This window comes from Cetorhinus maximus, chromosome 24 (genome assembly GCF_964194155.1).
Source record: "Cetorhinus maximus chromosome 24, sCetMax3.hap1.1, whole genome shotgun sequence".
NCBI lineage: Eukaryota > Metazoa > Chordata > Chondrichthyes > Lamniformes > Cetorhinidae > Cetorhinus > Cetorhinus maximus.
In genome coordinates, this window is record NC_135902.1 from 15,220,904 (window position 1) to 15,240,769 (window position 19,866).

The 19,866-nt window shown below is 38.7% G+C and overlaps 1 protein-coding gene across 4 annotated transcripts in view; it reads left to right on the forward strand.

Annotated features, from left to right (window-relative positions):
• LOC144699655 (myosin phosphatase Rho-interacting protein-like) overlaps positions 1-19,866 on the forward strand; it is a 407,667-nt gene that overhangs the window by 360,100 nt on the left and 27,701 nt on the right. For 2 of the 4 annotated variants that reach the window (XM_078570766.1, XM_078570764.1), the window contains exons 16-18: positions 1,649-5,374; positions 10,767-10,914; positions 17,277-17,394. In XM_078570766.1, coding sequence (XP_078426892.1) covers positions 1,649-5,374; positions 10,767-10,914; positions 17,277-17,394 — 3,992 coding nt within the window. The remainder of the gene's footprint in view (positions 1-1,648; positions 5,375-10,766; positions 10,915-17,276; positions 17,395-19,866) is intronic. The other 2 variants (XM_078570768.1, XM_078570767.1) reach the window with 1 other exon arrangement.

Sequence of the window (19,866 nt, forward strand, 5' to 3'; positions counted from 1 at the left end):
TGGAAATTTATTGCTGTTACTTCACTGTCGCTCGGTCAAAATCCTGGAACTCCCTCCCTAATGGAACTGTGGGTGTACCTTTCCCTCATGGACTGCAGCAGTTCAAGGAGGCAGCTCACCACTACTTTCTTGAGGGAAATTAGGGATGGGCAATAAATGCTGGTCTAGCCAGTGACACCAACATCCCATGAATGAATTAAAAAAAAATCAGTCCTTTTTATTACACACCATCTCTTTTAAAAATGTAGCTGTCTTCCTTACAAGTGCCTGTGCCCTCCAGTTGTATAAAGTGATTTATTATTTCAATGTGCTGACACCACACAAATCAGTTATCTATAGAAAGCTATTAAAATTTGCATAAAATGTAAATAATGTTTTCATGAATTTATTTTGAAAAAATTGATTTTACAATGCAAGTTTATTGAGGGGCATTAAATGAAACATTTAAAATGGTGGCTACAGTGGAGCACTGAAACTGGCTCTTGTGCCTAAGGAGCCACAATTCCCAAGTACAACATTTATTGAAAAGCAACATGATTGTAAATGAGCTAACATACTGTTTAGTTTAATATGAGGTGACATTCGGCAGTTTGAAAATAAGTTTTAATTCTGATGGCTTGGGTCCATTTTATTTAAGCATCTTGATGAATTTGTACCCGATTCCACTATTCCCAACGTGCAATTACTGGAGTGGTAACTACTACCACTGCGTTATGCACAAGGTGTGTGCGTGCACCTAGGTTAACCAAAAATTAATGTTGAATATCAGAATAAATGAATCAACTTTCTTGACCATCAAAATGAGTAGATTACAATGAGGAATATCACTGCTTTTTTAAATCTTCCTTTGCAATATATTTTAAATTCTTGTACTTAGGCACTCACGGTTTGAACAAGATGGGTTTGAAAGCATCCACGCTAGTCTCCTTGCTTAAGACTTTTGTTTCTTTGGATAGTAATCATAGGTTATATTATAGCCAGCTGACCTGATTTCTATCAACAAATTTATGGTACCTGCATCCAGAAGTGGCATTGCCACTATTACTGATGTATGATCACATAGTATCATATCAGAATAATATAGGTAGTGTGGGCATACAGAGCAATTGTTTGGGAAGTTTAAAGCTTAAACTTTGAAAGTTTAAACAGACCTAAGCTAGAAAGTCGGGGCTATTATAATGAAAAGGTTGATGGTAGCTTCAAGAGTTTTGTTTATGGAAGTATTCACAGGTTAAAAGCACTAGATTTCAGGAATGGATAGGAAAATTCCCTGCCTGTATGTTGATTATTGTATGCTAACCATGCATTGATAGTACTGCTTCCTGACCAATAATGCTAACTTTTCATACGCATGCTTTCTAAGATACTAACCATATTCTGACTTCATGAGTGCAGAATGTTCTTTGCATTTTTTTTGCTTAATTTTGCAATTAATAGATAATATTTTGGCCATTTACCTTATTTGCTGAAAACTTATTTTTTTGTTCCTTGAATAATACTGAAGTTTTCACATCTACATGAAGGAAAATATATTTACAAACCAATAATTGTTTTAAATCTCCATTATGGGACTGAGAAGCAAAAATTAAACAGTTTATTCAAAAATCTTGTGCATCTGTGTTAACCACTGTCTGGTCCCTTTTCTAAGCTGGAGCCACCTTTGGCAAGTTCAAATGCCTGGCAACAGCTACAGAAGTTGAACCAGGATCTACAAGCTGAGCTGGAAGTTCAACAGCAGAAACAGGAGGGGGTCAATGCACAAGCTCAGAGCCTTAAAAAGAGCTATCAGGATGCCAAGGAGCTCCTGAGACAACAGGAGACAAAAATGCAAAACCTCCAGGCTAAACTGGACATTTCTTTATCGGAGGTAGCCATTAATGAACAATCTTTATCCAAAACCCAAAATGATTTACACCTTGAGCGTCAAAAGTATAAGGAGCAAGCGGATGAGTATGAGAGAAAACTAAGTATGTTTAGCAACAAGTTGCGAGAGAGTGAAGAGAAGCTTAGAGAAGTAGAGGGACTACTTCTTGAAAAGACACAAGCTTTTAGGAATCTAGAAAGACAAGTTGCTCTTCAGGACGACTATCAGCGAGAAGTGAAGCGGCTGCAAGAGCATCTGGAAGAAGCTAGCAATCGGCTGCGGAACAGTGAACAAGGGGTTATTTTGAGTGAAGAACGTTTTCAGAAACAGTATGAAAGCTTGAAAGAGAAATATGAAAAAGAAAAGGAGATCCTGTCGCACAGTGTACAAGAAGCTGAAGAGAAGGTTAGAGAATATGAAGATCGCTTGCAGACCCTTGAAGCTCAGTTAGAGAGAGCTCAAAAAGAAAAACTAGCCATCTCTTTCAAAAGCAGTGAAATGGTGAGGCAAATGGAAGAGCATGTTGAGAAAAGTGAGGGGACAGTGAAGAAACTGACCCATGACATAGATATCTTGTCAGCTGAGAACAAACAATTGAATCAACGTTATCAGGAAATAGTTAATCAGTTGACAGAAGCTGATAGAGAAGTTGAAGGGCTGAAGTTAGAATTGATGAAAGAGCGGGAGGGATATCAAGACCTGAATGAAGATTTTGAAAAAGCTATTCAAGAGGTGAATAGACTAAAAAATGAAGTGGAAGAAGCCAATTTTAAATTTGTGTCAGTGAAGGAATCCTATGAGAGAGAACTTGAAAAGAAAAATAAGGACTTCAATGAGGCTTTAATCAAGCTAGAAGCTTTAGGTACCAGCTTAGAGGAGACGGAGAAGAAACTTCAGCTTAAAGAGGCTACGCTTAAAGGCCTTGGTTGGCAGGTGCCAACAGACATTGATATGCTTATAGAGAAAAAAGAAGAACTTCAAATCAAGTTAGAAGATGCTGAAGCCAGATTAGCTGAACAGGAGATGAAGCTGCAGACAACTGAAAACAATTATAAAGAACTTCTTTCCCAAAACAGCAAACTCCAATCAGATCTGGAAATTTCAGGAAAAAACAATGAACATGTAACAAGACAAAACCTCTTAAGTTGTTCTGCAGTTGAAAATATTCTTCATTCCACAACTAGTTGGTCTGAACCAGAGGAGGGCCAGAGCTCAGTGAGTTTTGTTGCACAGCTTTCTAAAGAATTAATGGCGAGGCTTCAGCTTTTGGACAGCCAATTAACAACGCTGACTGATTCAGTAGCACAAACATGTGCTGAAAGTCGGTTTTCAGGACTGCCGTCCTCTGTGAATACTGAAAGTTCATGTGGCATAACAGTTGCAGATAGCTACTTAACAGATCTGAAAAATTGCCTGGCAATTGTGTGCACACTTGAAACTAAACTATTGATAGTAGAGCAAAACATTAAAGGGGAAACTGTTTGTTCTTTAGGTACATCTGCAAGTCTGCAATGTGATGTTAAAAGCCATGGAAGACTACTAGAGCCTGGAGTTCATTTAAAAGAGCAGGGAAAAGTAAACCAGCCATTAACCTGTTCTCTTTCAGAGCAGCTTGCCAGTTCAAATATCAAACATAAGATACTAGTGCAGGCTACCAACTCTGAATTCCAAGTATTGCAAACTAAACTGCTTCAGTTGCATCATGTTTTAGAAGGTATACAGCAGAAAACTGGTCAACTTGCTCAAGGATGGGACATGGAACAACATAGACAAGTATCTGAATTAGTACACGCACTAGGAAATTCTGTACAATACTTGCAACACATGGAAGAAGACCTAGCCAGAAGAAATAGAACATTTTTTGGTGAAGAAATTTTAGTGAAAGACTTTTTAACAGAGGAGGAAAAGCTAAAACATTTAGTTGACAAACTTGCACTTGAAGCAGCAGCACTTAGCAATATTGCTGATGCTTTGCAGAATTCTGAATCTGGTGTAAAAAGTACTTTAGATGAAATTAGAAAACACAGTGAAAGCATTGTCATACCTTTGGTTTCATTGGAAGAAGTCAATACTCAAATAGGACATTCTGTTCTCAACAAATTATTAATTGAAGGAGAATTTTGGGCAAATTTGCCTATGATTAATGAAAGCAAGACTCCAGATGTTGAAGAGCAATTGAATGAACCCATGAAAAGTTATCTGAATATGATGGCAAATAGTACTTTAATAAAAGGTGAAATGATGTTCTGGGCCCATAATATTTTGGAGGTTTCGGAAGAAAAACTGCAGCAATTGAAAGCCCAATACATGAAAAAGCATCACAGAAACCAAAACCTTGAACAGATGCTCAGGAATGTTATAGCTGCTTATGGTACTTGCAGGTTTGGTGGGCTGATCGAGGAAATTCGTAGTGAACTGAATAATGACGAAGAAGGTGAATCATTTCTCTTATGTTCTCAATCTCTCAAACTACCATCAGCATCTGTTTCTGCTGGCCAAGACTTTGAACTTCGTGTAAGGACAGAGCTAGCACAGCAAATTAGGAAAAATGCTTGTGTGTTGAAGAAAATGTCACACTCCATTCAGTCATGTGCAGATGATGATCTAGGCCTCTTGGCCAGAAGACTTATTCACAGCATGGATTGCATACCTGCTTTAAGCAGATATAGTAATGCAAAAGACATCTGGCCCTTCCTCCTTCAGGATGCAGTAGTTCAAGCTGAATTATCATATGTAATCTCCAAGATTCAGTTGAAACATGATCTCAGACAAAGTGAAGACATACAGCTGAGGCTGAAGGCTCTAGAGATGGAGCACTCAAACTCCATTGCTTCATTGCAGAGCAAGCATGCAGCTGAGCTGAAAAAGCAAAAGCAAGAACAGGATTTAGAGTTAAAGAAATTAAAAGGGGAGATTGCAGAATTTAAAAAAATGGATATTTCACCATGCATCGGTGCTAGAACAACTCATATTCAAATTGAGGGAGAACCAATTGACTCATTGGACAAAGCTATTGAACTGCAGGACATGGCAGCAAGGCATAAGAAGGAGCTACGAGAAGTGCGAGAAGCATATGAAGCAGAGGTAGAGAAATTAAAAAGGGAGATAGCAAGGGCAGGAGAGACATTGAAATTGAAAACTGAAGAAAATGTGAAGGAAATAGATTCATTGACTGTCTGCATGGAAAACCTAAAGGAAAAGCATGTTGAAGAGCTGAGGAGACAAGGGGAAGAATTTAAGATGGAGAAGAGAGAGCTAGAGCAAAGGTGTGCTAGGGTAAAAGAAGAGCTCTCACAAGAAATCGAAGCTTTAAAAGAATTGGACATTGTAAGTGATCTGCAGAGGTCCACTGATCAATATAGAAAAACAATAAGTGAGCCATCTTCCGTGGCCTTGCTGAGAAATCGCATACAAGAACTGGAGTCCCAGATAGATGCCATGAAAAATAAGAGTGAAGTCGGCCCAACAGCTCTGCGGGAGAAATATGAAAAGGACTTGGAGAATCTCAAGGTGTCCATGTGTTTAATAATACTGACTAGTAAATGCATGTCGGCTTGTAGCATTACACCTTGCTGCCAGCAATTAGCTTATGTTTGTGTTCTGTTTTGTCGCTCAACCCGCATGGAGGATAGAATTGCATGATGTACTGTTGAACTGGGCAAAATCATGCAGAGTAAACTTTGCAAATTCTGGGGGAGTGGTAGAAAGAAACAGATGCTACAGGTGTAGCATTTGCTGAACAATAAGAAACTAGTTGCATTACAATTTGCTAACAGTTTGAAAGCATTTGAATTGTACCTGAAATTTGCCCAGTTCTTCTGTTTTGTATCTATCTTTTGAGTTTTACTGTGTGCTCTTAAGCAATCCTTTCAAATATAGCAGAACCCATTTTTCTGTTATGCAACTGCATTGTTTTGTTGAGTTACCAGACAATTAAGAGTACACTATAATTGTAGAAAACAGAGGATGAAGTCCAAATAAATCAATTATCGCAATTTTTCCTGAGTATCCCATGAGACCAAAAGATTTGCTAACACAATGAACAATTATATCTTATTGTTCCTATATACCCTTTGGCATTTATTTATTCATGATGTATAAACTACTTTGATAAGGCCAATCTAAATTTTGCACTTATTAAAAAGGTTTGTCAAAATGTAAAAACCTTTACAAATTCTTACAAAGACCCCTAATTAAAGAAAATATTCTAAATAGAACCTTTAAAAGAGATTATCCTTATTTTAAAAGGATAAATTTCCTTTTTAGAAACCATATTTTTACTCAATTTCATTTGAATCGTATCATTTTGTTACATTTTGTTAAATATTTTAGATTTATAATTGCTGTCAGAACAGTGGGTTCAATTGCATTTGATTACAAGCATTTCTTCATAGCCGTCTAGCATGCTTAGTAATGTAAATTGGTGGCTATGTTACCCTTTGCTGTTTGTCTTGATGCTATGCTACTAATATATGAATCTCCCTTTTTCTTTCTTTCTCTTTCAGCTGGCTACATATCTCTAACGCACCTTTTGAGGCACTAATAAACTAGCAACTTATTTGCTTATCAAGAAATGCTGTAAAAATCCTGAAATTTATTATTTTCTATCTAGAGAAAAGTCGCATTTCACTCTGTTCAAAAGTTTTTAAATTGTCCCAAGGGACAAAGTTGCTTGGGCGGCTAAGATAATATTGCCCTTTTTCTCTGGCGGCTTGAGTTCAAATCCAGCCAGGGCTCGTAAATGAGCATTCTCTACCCATTGTGGCGTTAAATGCCGTTTTAATTAAAAAGGTCCCCGGATCAACTGAGCTGAGTAAGATAATGCCTGCCATGGGTTTGTTCTGGGTACTGTAGTTAGTTTGGTTAGAGAGGGGGAGGGGGGGATATTTCCATGGTTCTCATTTCTGTTGGCCATTAATTGACCCCTACTAGCTGTATTTGGATGATCGAATCGGCATGCTGTGATGAAGGCTGACTGCTTGACTGAAATAGTGGAGGGTGACTAGTTCTAGTAGACCTTTGTGCCACTAAAACGTCAAGAGCTTGTGAGGCACAGGAGCGAGTGAAAAAATTTCAGGGAATGCATAAGCAGTAATTATTGAGCTGTTTGATGGTAAAATGTACAAGTGTACATTGGATTCCATTTGGAGAGTGTTATTTAGTAGCTACTGACTTTCTCAAAGCAAGCCAAAGTAGAACATGTGAACCATTATAAAAGACAGGTATTTAAAGTAAGTATAAATTACGCCTGCCTACATAAAAACAGAAAAACACAAGCATTGGAAATCCAAGAAATAGAAAATGCTGGAATTGCACAAAAGTTCAAGAAAAATTGATGTGTTTCTGGTATGATCCTTTATTGGAGCTTATGATACTGCTGAGTCCTGATAAATGGTAACCTATTTTTTGCTTTAGATGTTGATTGATGTGCTGTGCATTTCCAGCACTTTCTGTTTATATTTCTTGTATTTTTGATAAATTTTGCCCATAGGATATTTTGCCTAGTTTTACATCTCTCATTTCCAGGTCAGCTTAGGGTTCACTCACTCACTGGTAGTTCCAGGAAGGCCATTGCATGGATTTGTGCTGCTCCTAATATTGGGTTCACTATTATTGCATCCTGTTAAATTTCTGACACACACTAAAATCTTGGTATGAAAGTCAAAACTAGTGCAAGAAGATGTTCTCCAAACCACATCTGTTGCTTATATTTGAGGGGCAAGTCCAGGAAAAGTAGTTTTGATTAAAGTACGTCTCCATTGTACTTTGGGGTATTGGTCAATTTTTTTTAAATGTCAAACTGTTCCCCACGCTATGTTGGTAAATCTTATCACTGACATGAAACCTCTTGCAGTGACTACATTGATTGCAGTAAGTTTTTGACTTTGGGCCAGCTGAAGAACTGATTCAGAATACCTCTGTTGACTGGACAGGCAGCAAGTTTCCACACAACATCAACTTACCTTAGTCAACTAACACCTAGGCAGTTCCAAAGGCATAGCCTCTGTTGTGATGAATGAACCTGCTTTAGGATTCAGAGAACACCTCCCCTCAGGCTGAACCTTGGTGACGAAGGACTGAGGAGTCATATGATGAATCTCTGGGGATGAAATCATTGTAAATAGTGAAGCACACGGTTTTTAGAAAATAATCAATATAAAACGATGCAGCACTTTGGAAAAAAAGAACACCCAGCCCTTCCAAAGAATTTGCATCCCTTTTAATTAAGTTGTGTTGACGCAATACCTTCTGATGAATGTTTGTAGTTCTTGGCTGCACTGCTTCACAGCGGTGACATGTCTCACAGGAAGAGGAGATAATGTGTCTCCCTGCCCTGAGGGTGAAATTTGGAATAGAAAATTCCAATGCAGTTTGTCCATAGTTCTCTAGAATAGCATGTTATGTGTGAGTTCAAAAAGAAGAAATGAAGAATAAAACCAATTTTGAAGCAAGAGAATGATTCATTGGTGCACCAAGTGCAATATACAGTAACAAAGTAGGACATATGTTTGTGCAGCCATAAGCTGAATTTCACTTGCACAGGCTATTCAACCCAACATGAGGAGCAAAAATCAGTTCTAATGTTCCCTGGAATAGATGGGGAAGATAAAGGGGGAAAATTCTTACTTTCCCAGAGAATTGTAAACCTTAAAACAATAGATCAAAATCAGTAAATTAACAATCATGTTAGCTTGTTGCAGAATTAATTTTCAGCAATTCCGTATATCCGACTGACATGGGATAGGATTGCTGCTTACATACTGCTTGGTGTTTGTGTAGAGCATAGTCACCTAGAGTGAAAAAATAAACTTAGGGTGATTTTCACTTAGAGAGTGGCAGCTCAATAATTTACAGTAGTTTCCTGTCATCTTTAGCTACCCTATTGTAGCTTGGTTGTCAGTTTCACCAAATGCAAACTTTGCAACTGCTGATATTATTGAAGTAGGAATAAGTTACCAGTAACCAGTTACCAGAGTGAAAAAAAAACTATAATTATTAACATAGAAAACTGTCCAATGGAGTATAAAGGTAATTGAAAAGATTTTCAGTTGTTAGTTTAATTTTTTTAACTAGATATTTTGAACACATATGCAGTATGTTACCATAGGCAAGGCACATAATTGATCCCCTTTACACCACTGACTTCCTGGTCACCTTCATGTTGCTGTTTACTTTGATCTCCCTTGTTAAGTATCCTTAGATACTGTTCTGAATTTTGTGGTTTGCTGAGGAGTGAGGGTTGTTGAATCCTAAATTTTACTTGTGCGCACAGAATTTTACATCATTTAACATGCAAGAGTGTGACTTGATTTAACCTGAAATGTGCAGAAAATGTGGGGAAAATGGCTGGTTTTGTGCACTTCGTTTTAGCTGGTGTGTGAAGCAGGGAAGCTTAATTTAAGGAAGAAGGCTAAGTTTCTTTATGGCCAGTAGGTAAATTTGGTTTAACACGGAACCACAGCCTGTGTTGCTAGTTGGTCTGAACCAGGAGCAGCAATTGGGCTGCTCCAGTTGATACCTACCTCACCAGGCTTGGAAGGAAATAATGAGCTTAGGGTTCCTTCTCCAACTAGCTGTCAAGTGATCCCTGCTTAAAAGCCTATGTATAGACATGGGCCAAGCTTTTCTTAATGCTTTCCACAGTTGGAAGAGTCTGCAAACGTTCGTTATCTGCACTCAGACTAGGAATGCCAAGGTACCAGTAATTGGCCAGCCCTTGCAAAATCTCACCATAGTTATGGTCTGCCCTTTAAGACAAGGGAGGAGGAAAAGGGAAGTAAATAAAAACCAAGCAGTGATTAAATAAAGCTTTAAAATCAAGGCAAAAACAAACAACAGTGTTTGACAGCAGCATTCTACTGAAGGAACTTACAGCTCTGATGCAAACTGAACCCAATGCATTTTGCAGTTTGCCAGTAAATGTACTGCATCTGCACAATAAATACTACTAAATCATTGCTGTTGTATTCAAACAATAGACTTTGAATCAGTTGTCTTCAATGAAGTCCAAAACAAAAACAGAAACAGAAATACCTGGAAAAACTCAGCAGGTCTGGCAGCATCAGCGGAGAAGAGTACAGTTGATGTTTCGAGTCCTCATGACCCTTCAACGTAACTGTTCTGTTGAAGGGTCATGAGGACTCGAAACGTCAACTGTACTCTTCTCCGCCGATGCTGCCAGACCTGCTGAGTTTTCCCAGGTATTTCTGTTTCTGTTTTTGTTTTGGATTTCCAGCATCCGCAGTTTTTTGTTTTTATTTTTGTCTCCAATGAAGTAGTCTACTGAAGTCGAACTCTCTCCAATATGCATCTAGTAAGCCAGTGATAAGGTGCTCAGATCACAGCTGTTTGTTCCCTTTCATAGGACCAGTCAGTGACAGTTTTCTTTAGTGAACTCATATCTATGGAGAACTGGATTAAAATTATTGACCTCAGACCATTGGTGGCTGTCGGAGAAAGCACTTGTTTGACCCATCTCCTCCTCGGCTGGATTTAAACCCAGGTCCCAGCAATGAAAGGGCAAATTTTAAATATAGCAGGGGAAAGTGGTGCAGTGTGTAGCAACTTCGTAAACGCATTCATTTTGAATGTATTTGTGATGTTGCTTGTAACTACTAGAGCAGTTCTTCCCCTGATATTATCTAGTCTGCTTTGCTATTATGTGCTCTTTTTAAAGAAAAAATCCTATTTATTACTTCTAGTTACAATAATCGGACAGACTGAATAAGTAATGGTAACTAAATACAAAGCTGTTTTCCACACGGTATAAACTTGATTAAGAAATCTTTGATACAATTTTGGCCAGGGGAAAAGTCAACTTAATAAATCGCAACTACCAACACAGTTTAAGAATTTTTAAAAGAAATTGCTCATAATTATTTTTCTCCCCTTGATGTTTTAGGCTACATGTGAACGTGGGTTTTCTGCTATGGAAGAATCACATCAGAAGGTAATAGAAGAACTACACCGACAGCATCAACGAGAGCTGGAGAACCTGCAGGAAGACAAAGAGCGACTGTTAGCTGAAGAGACAGCTGCCACCATCTCTGGTATGTGAGAAATGGGTGAGAATAGAATGTATGGCCGGTATCTTTACTGATTAAAATCGGGAGGATATCTGTATGTCCACCTACCAAAATAATCTAAATCCTACCTCGGGGGGTGGTTGGGGGGCGGTTTGGGGTGCATTCACATGGCCACATCTATTCTATCATTGCTTTGTGAGAGATTCTCCCAAGTATAGGCAAGAATGTCTTTTGCCAATTACCATCTCCATCACTTAGACCGGGCACATGGTTGTTAACAAAAGCAAAATGCTGGGGATCTGAAATAAAAACAGAAAATGCTGGAAAAACTCAGGTTTGGCAGCATCTATGGAGAGAGAAACAGAGTTAACGTTTCAAGTCCAATATGACTCTTCTTCAGATGAACATTAACATGACATGATAATGTAACATTGATAGTAACACGATTTGCTTGCTATAAGTAGATGGTTAAACTGCATCCCCGCTACTGGTTATTACAACAAATCATCTTTGGTAGTTGGAGGGATGCACTGACTGCAAGCAGTGTACATTTTAAAAAGCAGGGAGGCTACAAAAAAAAGTCGATAACATTTTCTTTCATGAATGGTCTAGTGACCACTCTCCTCTGAGGCAAACTGTCCGTGGATGACGAGCCTTTAAGCCACCGAAGAGTTCAAAAGGATGCCAAAGCTTAATGTGTTATAAACGATGCCGTTGTAATTGACATCAGCAGAAATGGTTAGTGCTGTTTGCCTCATATAGGCAGCTGCCCGTGATAGATGTGGATGGTGTTAGGGGTGGGAAGTGTCACCTTGGGTTGTGCTCAAGTCTTGAGACTGAGGCCTGAGTCTTCAGCCACCTTTCTTCGAGGCAAGTGCTACCACCCAAGCCAAATTGACTAGGGCACGTTGCATTAAAAATACCTTTGGATGGAGGAGCGCGTAGACAACAAAATGGCTAGATTGATGTTAGAAGAACTTAATCTAGTTAGAACACTTTTTAATGGCAACTGTTGAAATGGCTTGTTTTCATTTATACATTTAACACACCCTATGACAAAAATTGTTAATTGAAGCTACACTCTGTACCATCCTTTACCAAATTATGAAATTCATTGACTGATTTCCTATACATGGATTTTCTAGAAACTTAGTGACAATCTGATTTATACTTTCAATGCATACAAGCTGTTATCTAAATTCTTGCAAACTCCTCTAGGTGATTATAAAGCCTGGAATTTAAACTCATTCAGAGACAGTGTAATAAATTCTGCCCATTCATGTGGCAATGAGGGACAGGTTGTAGTTGTGATGGATTTAATGGTATAATTGTCATACATCTGCATCTCTCAGATTTCTACACCTATGCTTTCTAATTATCACTGAAGTAAAAGTCTTAATAAAGCTAATGGGCCAAATTCTAGAATGGAATGCCCCTCTGCTCCTTTTTACTTACCCTATACTGGAGCTCTACATTTCTCGCGCGGACCTCTGAACCAGGCCACCTAAGAAATGTGGAGCATGCCCGTTTCTGGTGCCCTCCCCTCGTAGTTTAGGAGTGTAGGGCGAAGCCAAGCCACTTCCCCTTTTACGGCACTAGCTGCCATATTCTGGTAAGTTTAAATGTCCCTTTGTTTAAAAGCCACTTTGACAAGCTAGGGTAAGTCTGTTATGTAAGTGGGTGAGAGAATAGGATGGTTTGGGGGAGGCTGTGGGGGGTAGTCGGGGGTGGGTAGAGTAGGGGGATGGGGGATTGATTGGGTGGTCAGGGGGAGTTGGGGGGTTATTTGGGGTTGGTGGGAGGTAGTCAGGATCCATTGGGGAGTCGGGGTTGGAGGGTCACTAGTATAGTTACCCAGGAGTTAGAACTGGTTTTTATCCTTCTAACTTTTCCCGAGTAATTATTCTGCTAAGTGAGTTGGACCCATCTGTAGTCTCCAACTTTAAGTCAGAGTCTCAGAGGGTTCCAGATGCAGGGTAATTGCTCAATAAAGTTGAAACTTCTTGGGTAATTTCCATGTAGTCAGTGCATGAGAATTTCCAAAGGGCTCCCCAGCGCACCATCCAGAGACCGGAAGATCTGGGCCAGTGTTTCCGAGATTGTGATTAAATGCAGTCACTTGCAGAATGGAATAGGGATAATGTGCAGTTGAACTGTAGAAATAAAATAGCTTGTAAGCTTTTTTTGCAGTTGAGTTGGCCTGAGCACAGACTTACTTGTGCTGACAGCTCAGGCCATGGTGCACTAAATGTTTTTAGTTTGATTAGACTACGGGCACGAGGAATAGCCTAATGGCACAAGGAAAGCTTGCCTAGAGAGCTCCGAATGTTGAACTTCAGGCTAGGGAGCATAAAATCTGGTTGTAGCACACCATTAAAGGGAAAGTTGTGATGGTGTCAAAAGTTAATTAATCATTCACAATGGCACAGCGGAGACACGTGGGCAACATTACTACTTTTGTAGTTGAAAGGTTAGATGTCCTGCAGCAATAAATGCACCAAAGAAGGCTAGCACTACTTAGAACTAAAAGCCATTCTCCAACAAAAGTACATATGGTAGCTGCATGGAAAAATATCACTAAGTTAATGTGGTTGTCCAGGTCTCTTGTACCTGACTCTAAATGTTTGATCTCAGAAAAAGACGATGGTAACTCTTTATTTTGCACACGTTTATTGTGGGCCTTAACACACATAGCACAAACCTAAGTATCTGCCACTCCCTTTTTGAAGCACTGTGCACAACCAGTGTGTCTTTGAACGTACTTTTCATTGTGCCAGAGGTATGTAGCGCACTTTAATTGTAGGCGGAGGTAATAGTCAGGCTAAGATGCACCATGGAGTTAGAACCATGGATGCAAAGGATAATCCTCTTCTGCTTACAGGTATCCACCCAATGATCTTTCTGCTTCAAATAATGTGCCATACACTTTCATATAATTAAGGCATCACCCCAGTTTCTTGGATAATAACCATTGACATGGATCATTATGCTTCTGATATGGTGCCACTTGAACTTAATTGAATGCAAACCTTTCTGTCTATAGAAGCCATTGGCCTCTTATTAAGAGCCCTGAATTGTACATGGGTGCCATTTACAATACTCATCCCTCTAGGGAACCCCACCAACACAACTGTGTCCCCTGAACAGTTTATACCACCTTTCCATGGGAAAAATGATGAAGGGGTATGTGACTTGCTCAGGATAAATTTGTATTACAGAATGCCTGATGTGGCATATGTCTCCTGGTTTGAAAGAAAACAGTGGCATTAAAGCTTCATTCTATGCTAACTTTTCTATGAGAATAGCCATCCCTGTTTGTCTGCAGATCACTCTACATCAATTAGTATAACTCTGTTACATCACCTACAAAGAAGTGAAGCTGGCAAGGACATGTGCGGGTAATTATAGTATGATATGCACGCAGATTCCAGAGTAGGCGTAGGTTTGGACAGAATGTGTCAAACATTTCTGTACTTCCTTTGGTTGAGAAATTACTTTTTCTCATCCAAATTATGGTATGTTGTTCTAACCCTCTAAAAGAATTGCCATCCTTACCGCTTTGCCATTGCGACTATTTAAATAACTTTATACAATCAAAAACAAAGGGAACATATTGTCAGGAAGAAGCACAATAATGGTTAACTATGCAACAAAGCTTGGAGTAAAATTTAACTGAAATGCTGAGCGCAAACACTTGATAACTGTGCACCATTAACTAACTTATTCAAATAGCATTATTTGAACATATTAAATATAGTTTTAATCAATTCTTTCACTTCCAGTTCTTTATCATTATCATCATCATTGTCCAGTGTGTAATTAATAAAGGGGAAAAGCAGTACCCTAATTATGAGCGTCCAAGTACTTTGTCCTCATGGACCCTTTGGGTGCGAGCCTTAGAGCCTCCTAGATCATTGTGAAGTTTAACTAGATGCTTTTATTTATTTGCATATATCTTTAGTTGTTGGCACCAACAGATTGATGTTCATTTGTAGGATTTATCTACCAAAGTATACACCTCTTTCCAAATGTCCAGGCCCACAGAACTCAAATAGGTTAAAGAAGCAAGTAAGAAATATAAGCACAAAGAAACCAAGATTTGCTGGGGCTTTGTGGACCAGATTGTAATGGCTTGTAGGTGCTTCCGAAATTGATGATAGAAGGGCTGGAAAATGTTTTTAACGAACAGACTACAGTTATAATGGCATAAGCTAGCAGCATTTTTCTAAAGAAAAAGTATTTAATGCAGCAATGGACAGTATTTAAAGGTGCTGATCTATTGTAAAAAAAGGAATAGCAACTATGCTTTTCTCCCCTCAAATGCAAACTAGTACAGTATTTTAGTGCAGACAAAAAAAAGCATTGCTGATCAAGTGATTTGTCGACAGCATTATGTACACGTACTGTAGAGTTGAGCATTACATTTACAAGGTCCATGTGATTACATTGAATTTTGGGAATCTGAATGAATTTGATGTTTGTTGAAAAGCCTGTCTGTAGTGAGGCAAAGCAACAATCTGTAAAGAAACTACATCATGCAGGTACAATTAAAGAAACAAACTAAGCCATAATTGAAAAAATGTGTATGGCATCATTGGCGCTAAAGTCGTTATTTGTATAAAGGGCCTTCTCATGGATCCTGATGGAAACTTTATCATAGGGAATGGGTGAGTTCAGTTCTCCATGAGATGTCGTTTGCTTGAACCCATGAGATTGTAATGATAAGGTGTAACTGCAGATGTGGAACTCTGCCTTTGTTTTGAAAACGTAGTGCTGAGTTTAGTTCCAATAAAGTTCTGCCATTTGGCTTAGATTCTGTAACCACATTTCCCTGGTGATCTTTCATAGTAACCTCCGTGGAAATGATTTCCTCTAGCCTTTATGTGCTGTGACATAAACAAATGTGGGAAGATTCCCAGTGAAATCATAAATGGATCACATTTGTTTACCCCCACAGGTCTTTTTCCTTCTGCCCTTCAGAATTAAGTTTGTGAAAAAAATATTTACACTCCCCTTTTAAATAACATTTTACAAAATTAAAATGAGCACGTCTAATATCATTGAAATTCAACTATTTCAGCTATTATGAGCTAAATTCAGTTATTTCTTTTATTGAATAACCTCGAGAAGTGCTGGTTTTGTTCTTAAATGAAACTATACTACATCAGTGTTTAATTTAACTAAAAATATGCCTTTTCACATCAGGGCATGAGTGAGGTCAGATTGAAATCAATCCTATTAAACGGCCATGCTTTTTACACTAAATGCTCTGTTTTCGGAAATCTTTGGCACCCTCTGTTTTTACAGCTGGCATGATGATTTGTTCTGTAGAGTGTAGGTATTCAGAAAAAAGAAAGCCGTCTTCATTCGTTGAATTTATTCTTCTTTACTCTGCATTTTGTTAATTACTGTAGTAAAACCTTAAAACAGTCAACTCTTGAAGTTCAAACAAGTGAGCCCATCCTGTTTGGCCTACATATGGGACCTGTTACCAGTAAACACTAGGGACACAAGAGGGAAATGAACAAAAGTCCTGTGGATGTGGGAAATGGGTAGGAGCACAGATGTTTCTTAAAACTGAATATATTTACAATATTTCCATTGGGTGTGGAACATATTAGTGTGTATAGGTGTATTATTTTACATTGATCTTGTTCTGTTGGCGAATGCATTGTGTACTGATGCTAACAGTAAATATAAATAAGGGAACTTCTGCAACTTGAAAGGTACCACTAATCCTAGTTTTCAAGGGTATTGTGCATGGATACCAGAAACAAAGAATGTAAGTGCCCCTTTCGCTATAACAAGGACATTCAAAATGCTATTAAACACTGAAAAGATGTTTGGAGGTTTCTGGTTGCCTTTGGACATAACACCAGTGTAAGAGGGCACTGCCACTTGCCGCATTTTCTAGCTAGGACCTGAAAACTGAAATTCCTTGCCTCCGTAGTCTTTCCTTCCCCTACAGCCTACAGATTTTCCATATGTAAGCTTTGTCTTGCCTTTTCTAGTTTTTTCAATCTTGGAAGTTAACTATACTGTGACATTAAAGCTGAAGTTGATGTAGAGATTTATAATATTCTAAGCATAAGGACGGATATGGAGACCATTGGTGTAAGTCTGACATTTGAAAAGTTGAGTGGCTTGGATTAAGAAACCTTGAATCCTCATTTTTTCAACTTCTACCTACAAATAAGACTCATTCCACTTGCATGAGTAGAAATAATCTGCAAGGACTCTGGGATTATTGGGCTTCTTGATATAGACTGCTGCCATCTGATGGGAAAAGCAGTGATTATTTGCTGTTTCTTTTGTCTCTGATATTTTCTCTTGTATTTTCCTGCTTGTGTTTTGAAATTGGTGTCTCTGGTTTTTTTTTTAAAAAGCTATTGAAGCAATGAAGAATGCACACCGCCTGGAACTTGACCGTGAACTGGAAAGGATACGAAAATCGCAAAGCAGCAATGTAAATGCAGATCTTGATGAAATATGCAAACAGCATGAGTAAGTACAAGATAAATGGGTTTGGCTGGATCAGCCCTAGCTCAGCTCTTGGCTGTTCTTTGGCTGTGTTGTTTCCCTGTTGTTTAACCCTTCATGTTAATTTTCCTTTCAAAAGTACAGTATCACAGTAAGCCTCTGTTATTAATGCATTACCATTTTTCCTTCTTTAATGGGCACCAATCTCAGATGTTGTAGGGAGAAATAATGTTATTTCAAATGTAATATCAAAAAAGGATCTCAAATACTTATTACCTGGCACCAAGCCCAGCAGTGTTTTGTCCTGCTCCTGCATTGTAAAGTGTAAGGCGATGCCCAAAAGTACAAAGGCTGATGCTGAGACAAACGTCAGTCCTACAGCACGAGACAGGAAAGAGGTTTTCCTTTCGCCTCTTAAGTGCATATGCTGCAGATTTCAATGTTTTGATATAGTTGCATTGATGTATTGCGCATCATGATGGACTTGTATCAGTATACTAGACCGGTGAGAAGGATGTGGCAGTGATGGAGGGCTTTATTTAGGTTGATGCAGAAAGCTCAATCTGGTGAGTATTCAGATGGTGCTGAAGAGACTGCTGAACCAGGCGCTGTCCAGCTGTGAGGCAGCTGGTATGCATATGCTTTATTATTAGCTCTGTTGGTTGAGGCAAAGCATTGCAGTTTCAACAATTGATCTGGTTACAAAGTTTTGAAAAGGTGGTAGCTGTTTTTTAAAAAAAAAAGCTTGCCTCCCACCTCCAAAATAGATGTTGGAGTAGGATGCTTAGAGTAATGGAAATTAAAGCTAGTCAAATTCAAAAATTGAAGGGGAAATGCAGTTAGAGTAGAGCAAAATTTAAAATATGAGAGAAGGAATAAGAGAAGAGAAAGGGCAGCAAGTTGTTTGCAAGTAAAATTATTGTTTCTCTTATAAAATGGTTTTATTTAACTAGCTTGTGATTGTAACAGAAATAAATTAATTCCTGACGTACAAATTGATTTTTATGTCAACTGATTTGCTAGGATAACAGCATGTGAGCTGAAAATAGTCAAAACTGGAATTTTATACTGGATTGTTTTCTAGGTGATTGCATCAGTAGTAATAAAACAAACTTGAAATTGATGCAATAATTGGATCAATGACTATAGATTGTATAAGTCAAGCCGGCATATAAGAACCCTATATTTTCAGTGTCAAATGCAAGTTTAGGCCTATACTTGGCATATAATCAAAATTCCCCCCCCCACCCCAATTTTTCAGGAAATAAATGCATGTTTAAGGTTATACTTTCATTAGGAGTCAATTTTCCAGCTCAGAAATACACATTTTAGGGTTATACTTGCCTTATTGGTGCATGGGATCAAGCGGGCAATATTGTCTGTGTTGCCTAGAAGATGCATGAGAGTTTAAGACAGTCCCCCACAGAGCAGGTTACGCATGGCCACCAATGAACAGAAACTAGTGTTGCTACAGAAGACCAAGATTGCTCAGAGACCACCAAAAAACCGCAATGCCAAAATTACCAGTTCTGGTGGTTCATCATCTAACAGCAGTAAAAACACAATTACCCATTATGTCACGAAATAGATGAAATGCCCAAGAATTTCAATATGTCCAGCAACAAAGCCGTGGAATGGAAAGGTTCAAAAACAGTTCTAATGAATACTGCAGGATATGGTAAGACAAGATTCACAATGGTACCATCATCCTGCATGGCCTACGGAACAAAATTGAAGCGTGTGGTAACTTTCAAATATAAAACCATGGAGTTCCCTGCAGGAGTTTGTGTATGTCCTTGACAATGGTTGGATGAATTGAAATTGTGGATTGATAATATGGGGAATTGGCGATCAATAGGCTGCGCAAAGAACACAGCTTATTAGTGTGGGACATGTTCAGATCCCATATAACTGATCAGCTCAAGAGGGGCACCAGTGAAGAAATAATACTCATTGCAATTATACTAGGGGGTCTAGCATCAATTATTCAACCTCTGAATGCATGCCTCAACAATCTATTCAAGGATCATGTTCAAGCCATATAGAATAGGTGAATAGTTGACGGAGGAAAAATCTTCACAAAAGAATGGAAATATGTGTGCTGCCCTACATGATTTTCTTTTGTGTGTGGTTTCATCATCAAATTGTGGGAAGCTATTGATGCACAAGCTGTCATCATGTCATTCAAAAAAATGCAAATATCCAAATCAATGGAGAGGAAGATGATTTGTTGTGAGGGATAATTTATGAAAACCAAAGCACCACATCTGATCCAGAGTGGGATCCTTGCGATGATGCACTGCAGGAATTCACCAAGACTCCTTCAACAGCACCTTCTAAACCCACGTCTACTGCCATCTAGAAGGACAAGGGCAGCAGATAGATGGGAACACCACCACCTGGAAGTTCCCCTCCAAGTCACTCATCATCTTGTCTTGGAAATATATCACAGTTCCTTCACTGTTGCTGGATCAAAATCTAGAACTCCCTTCCTAA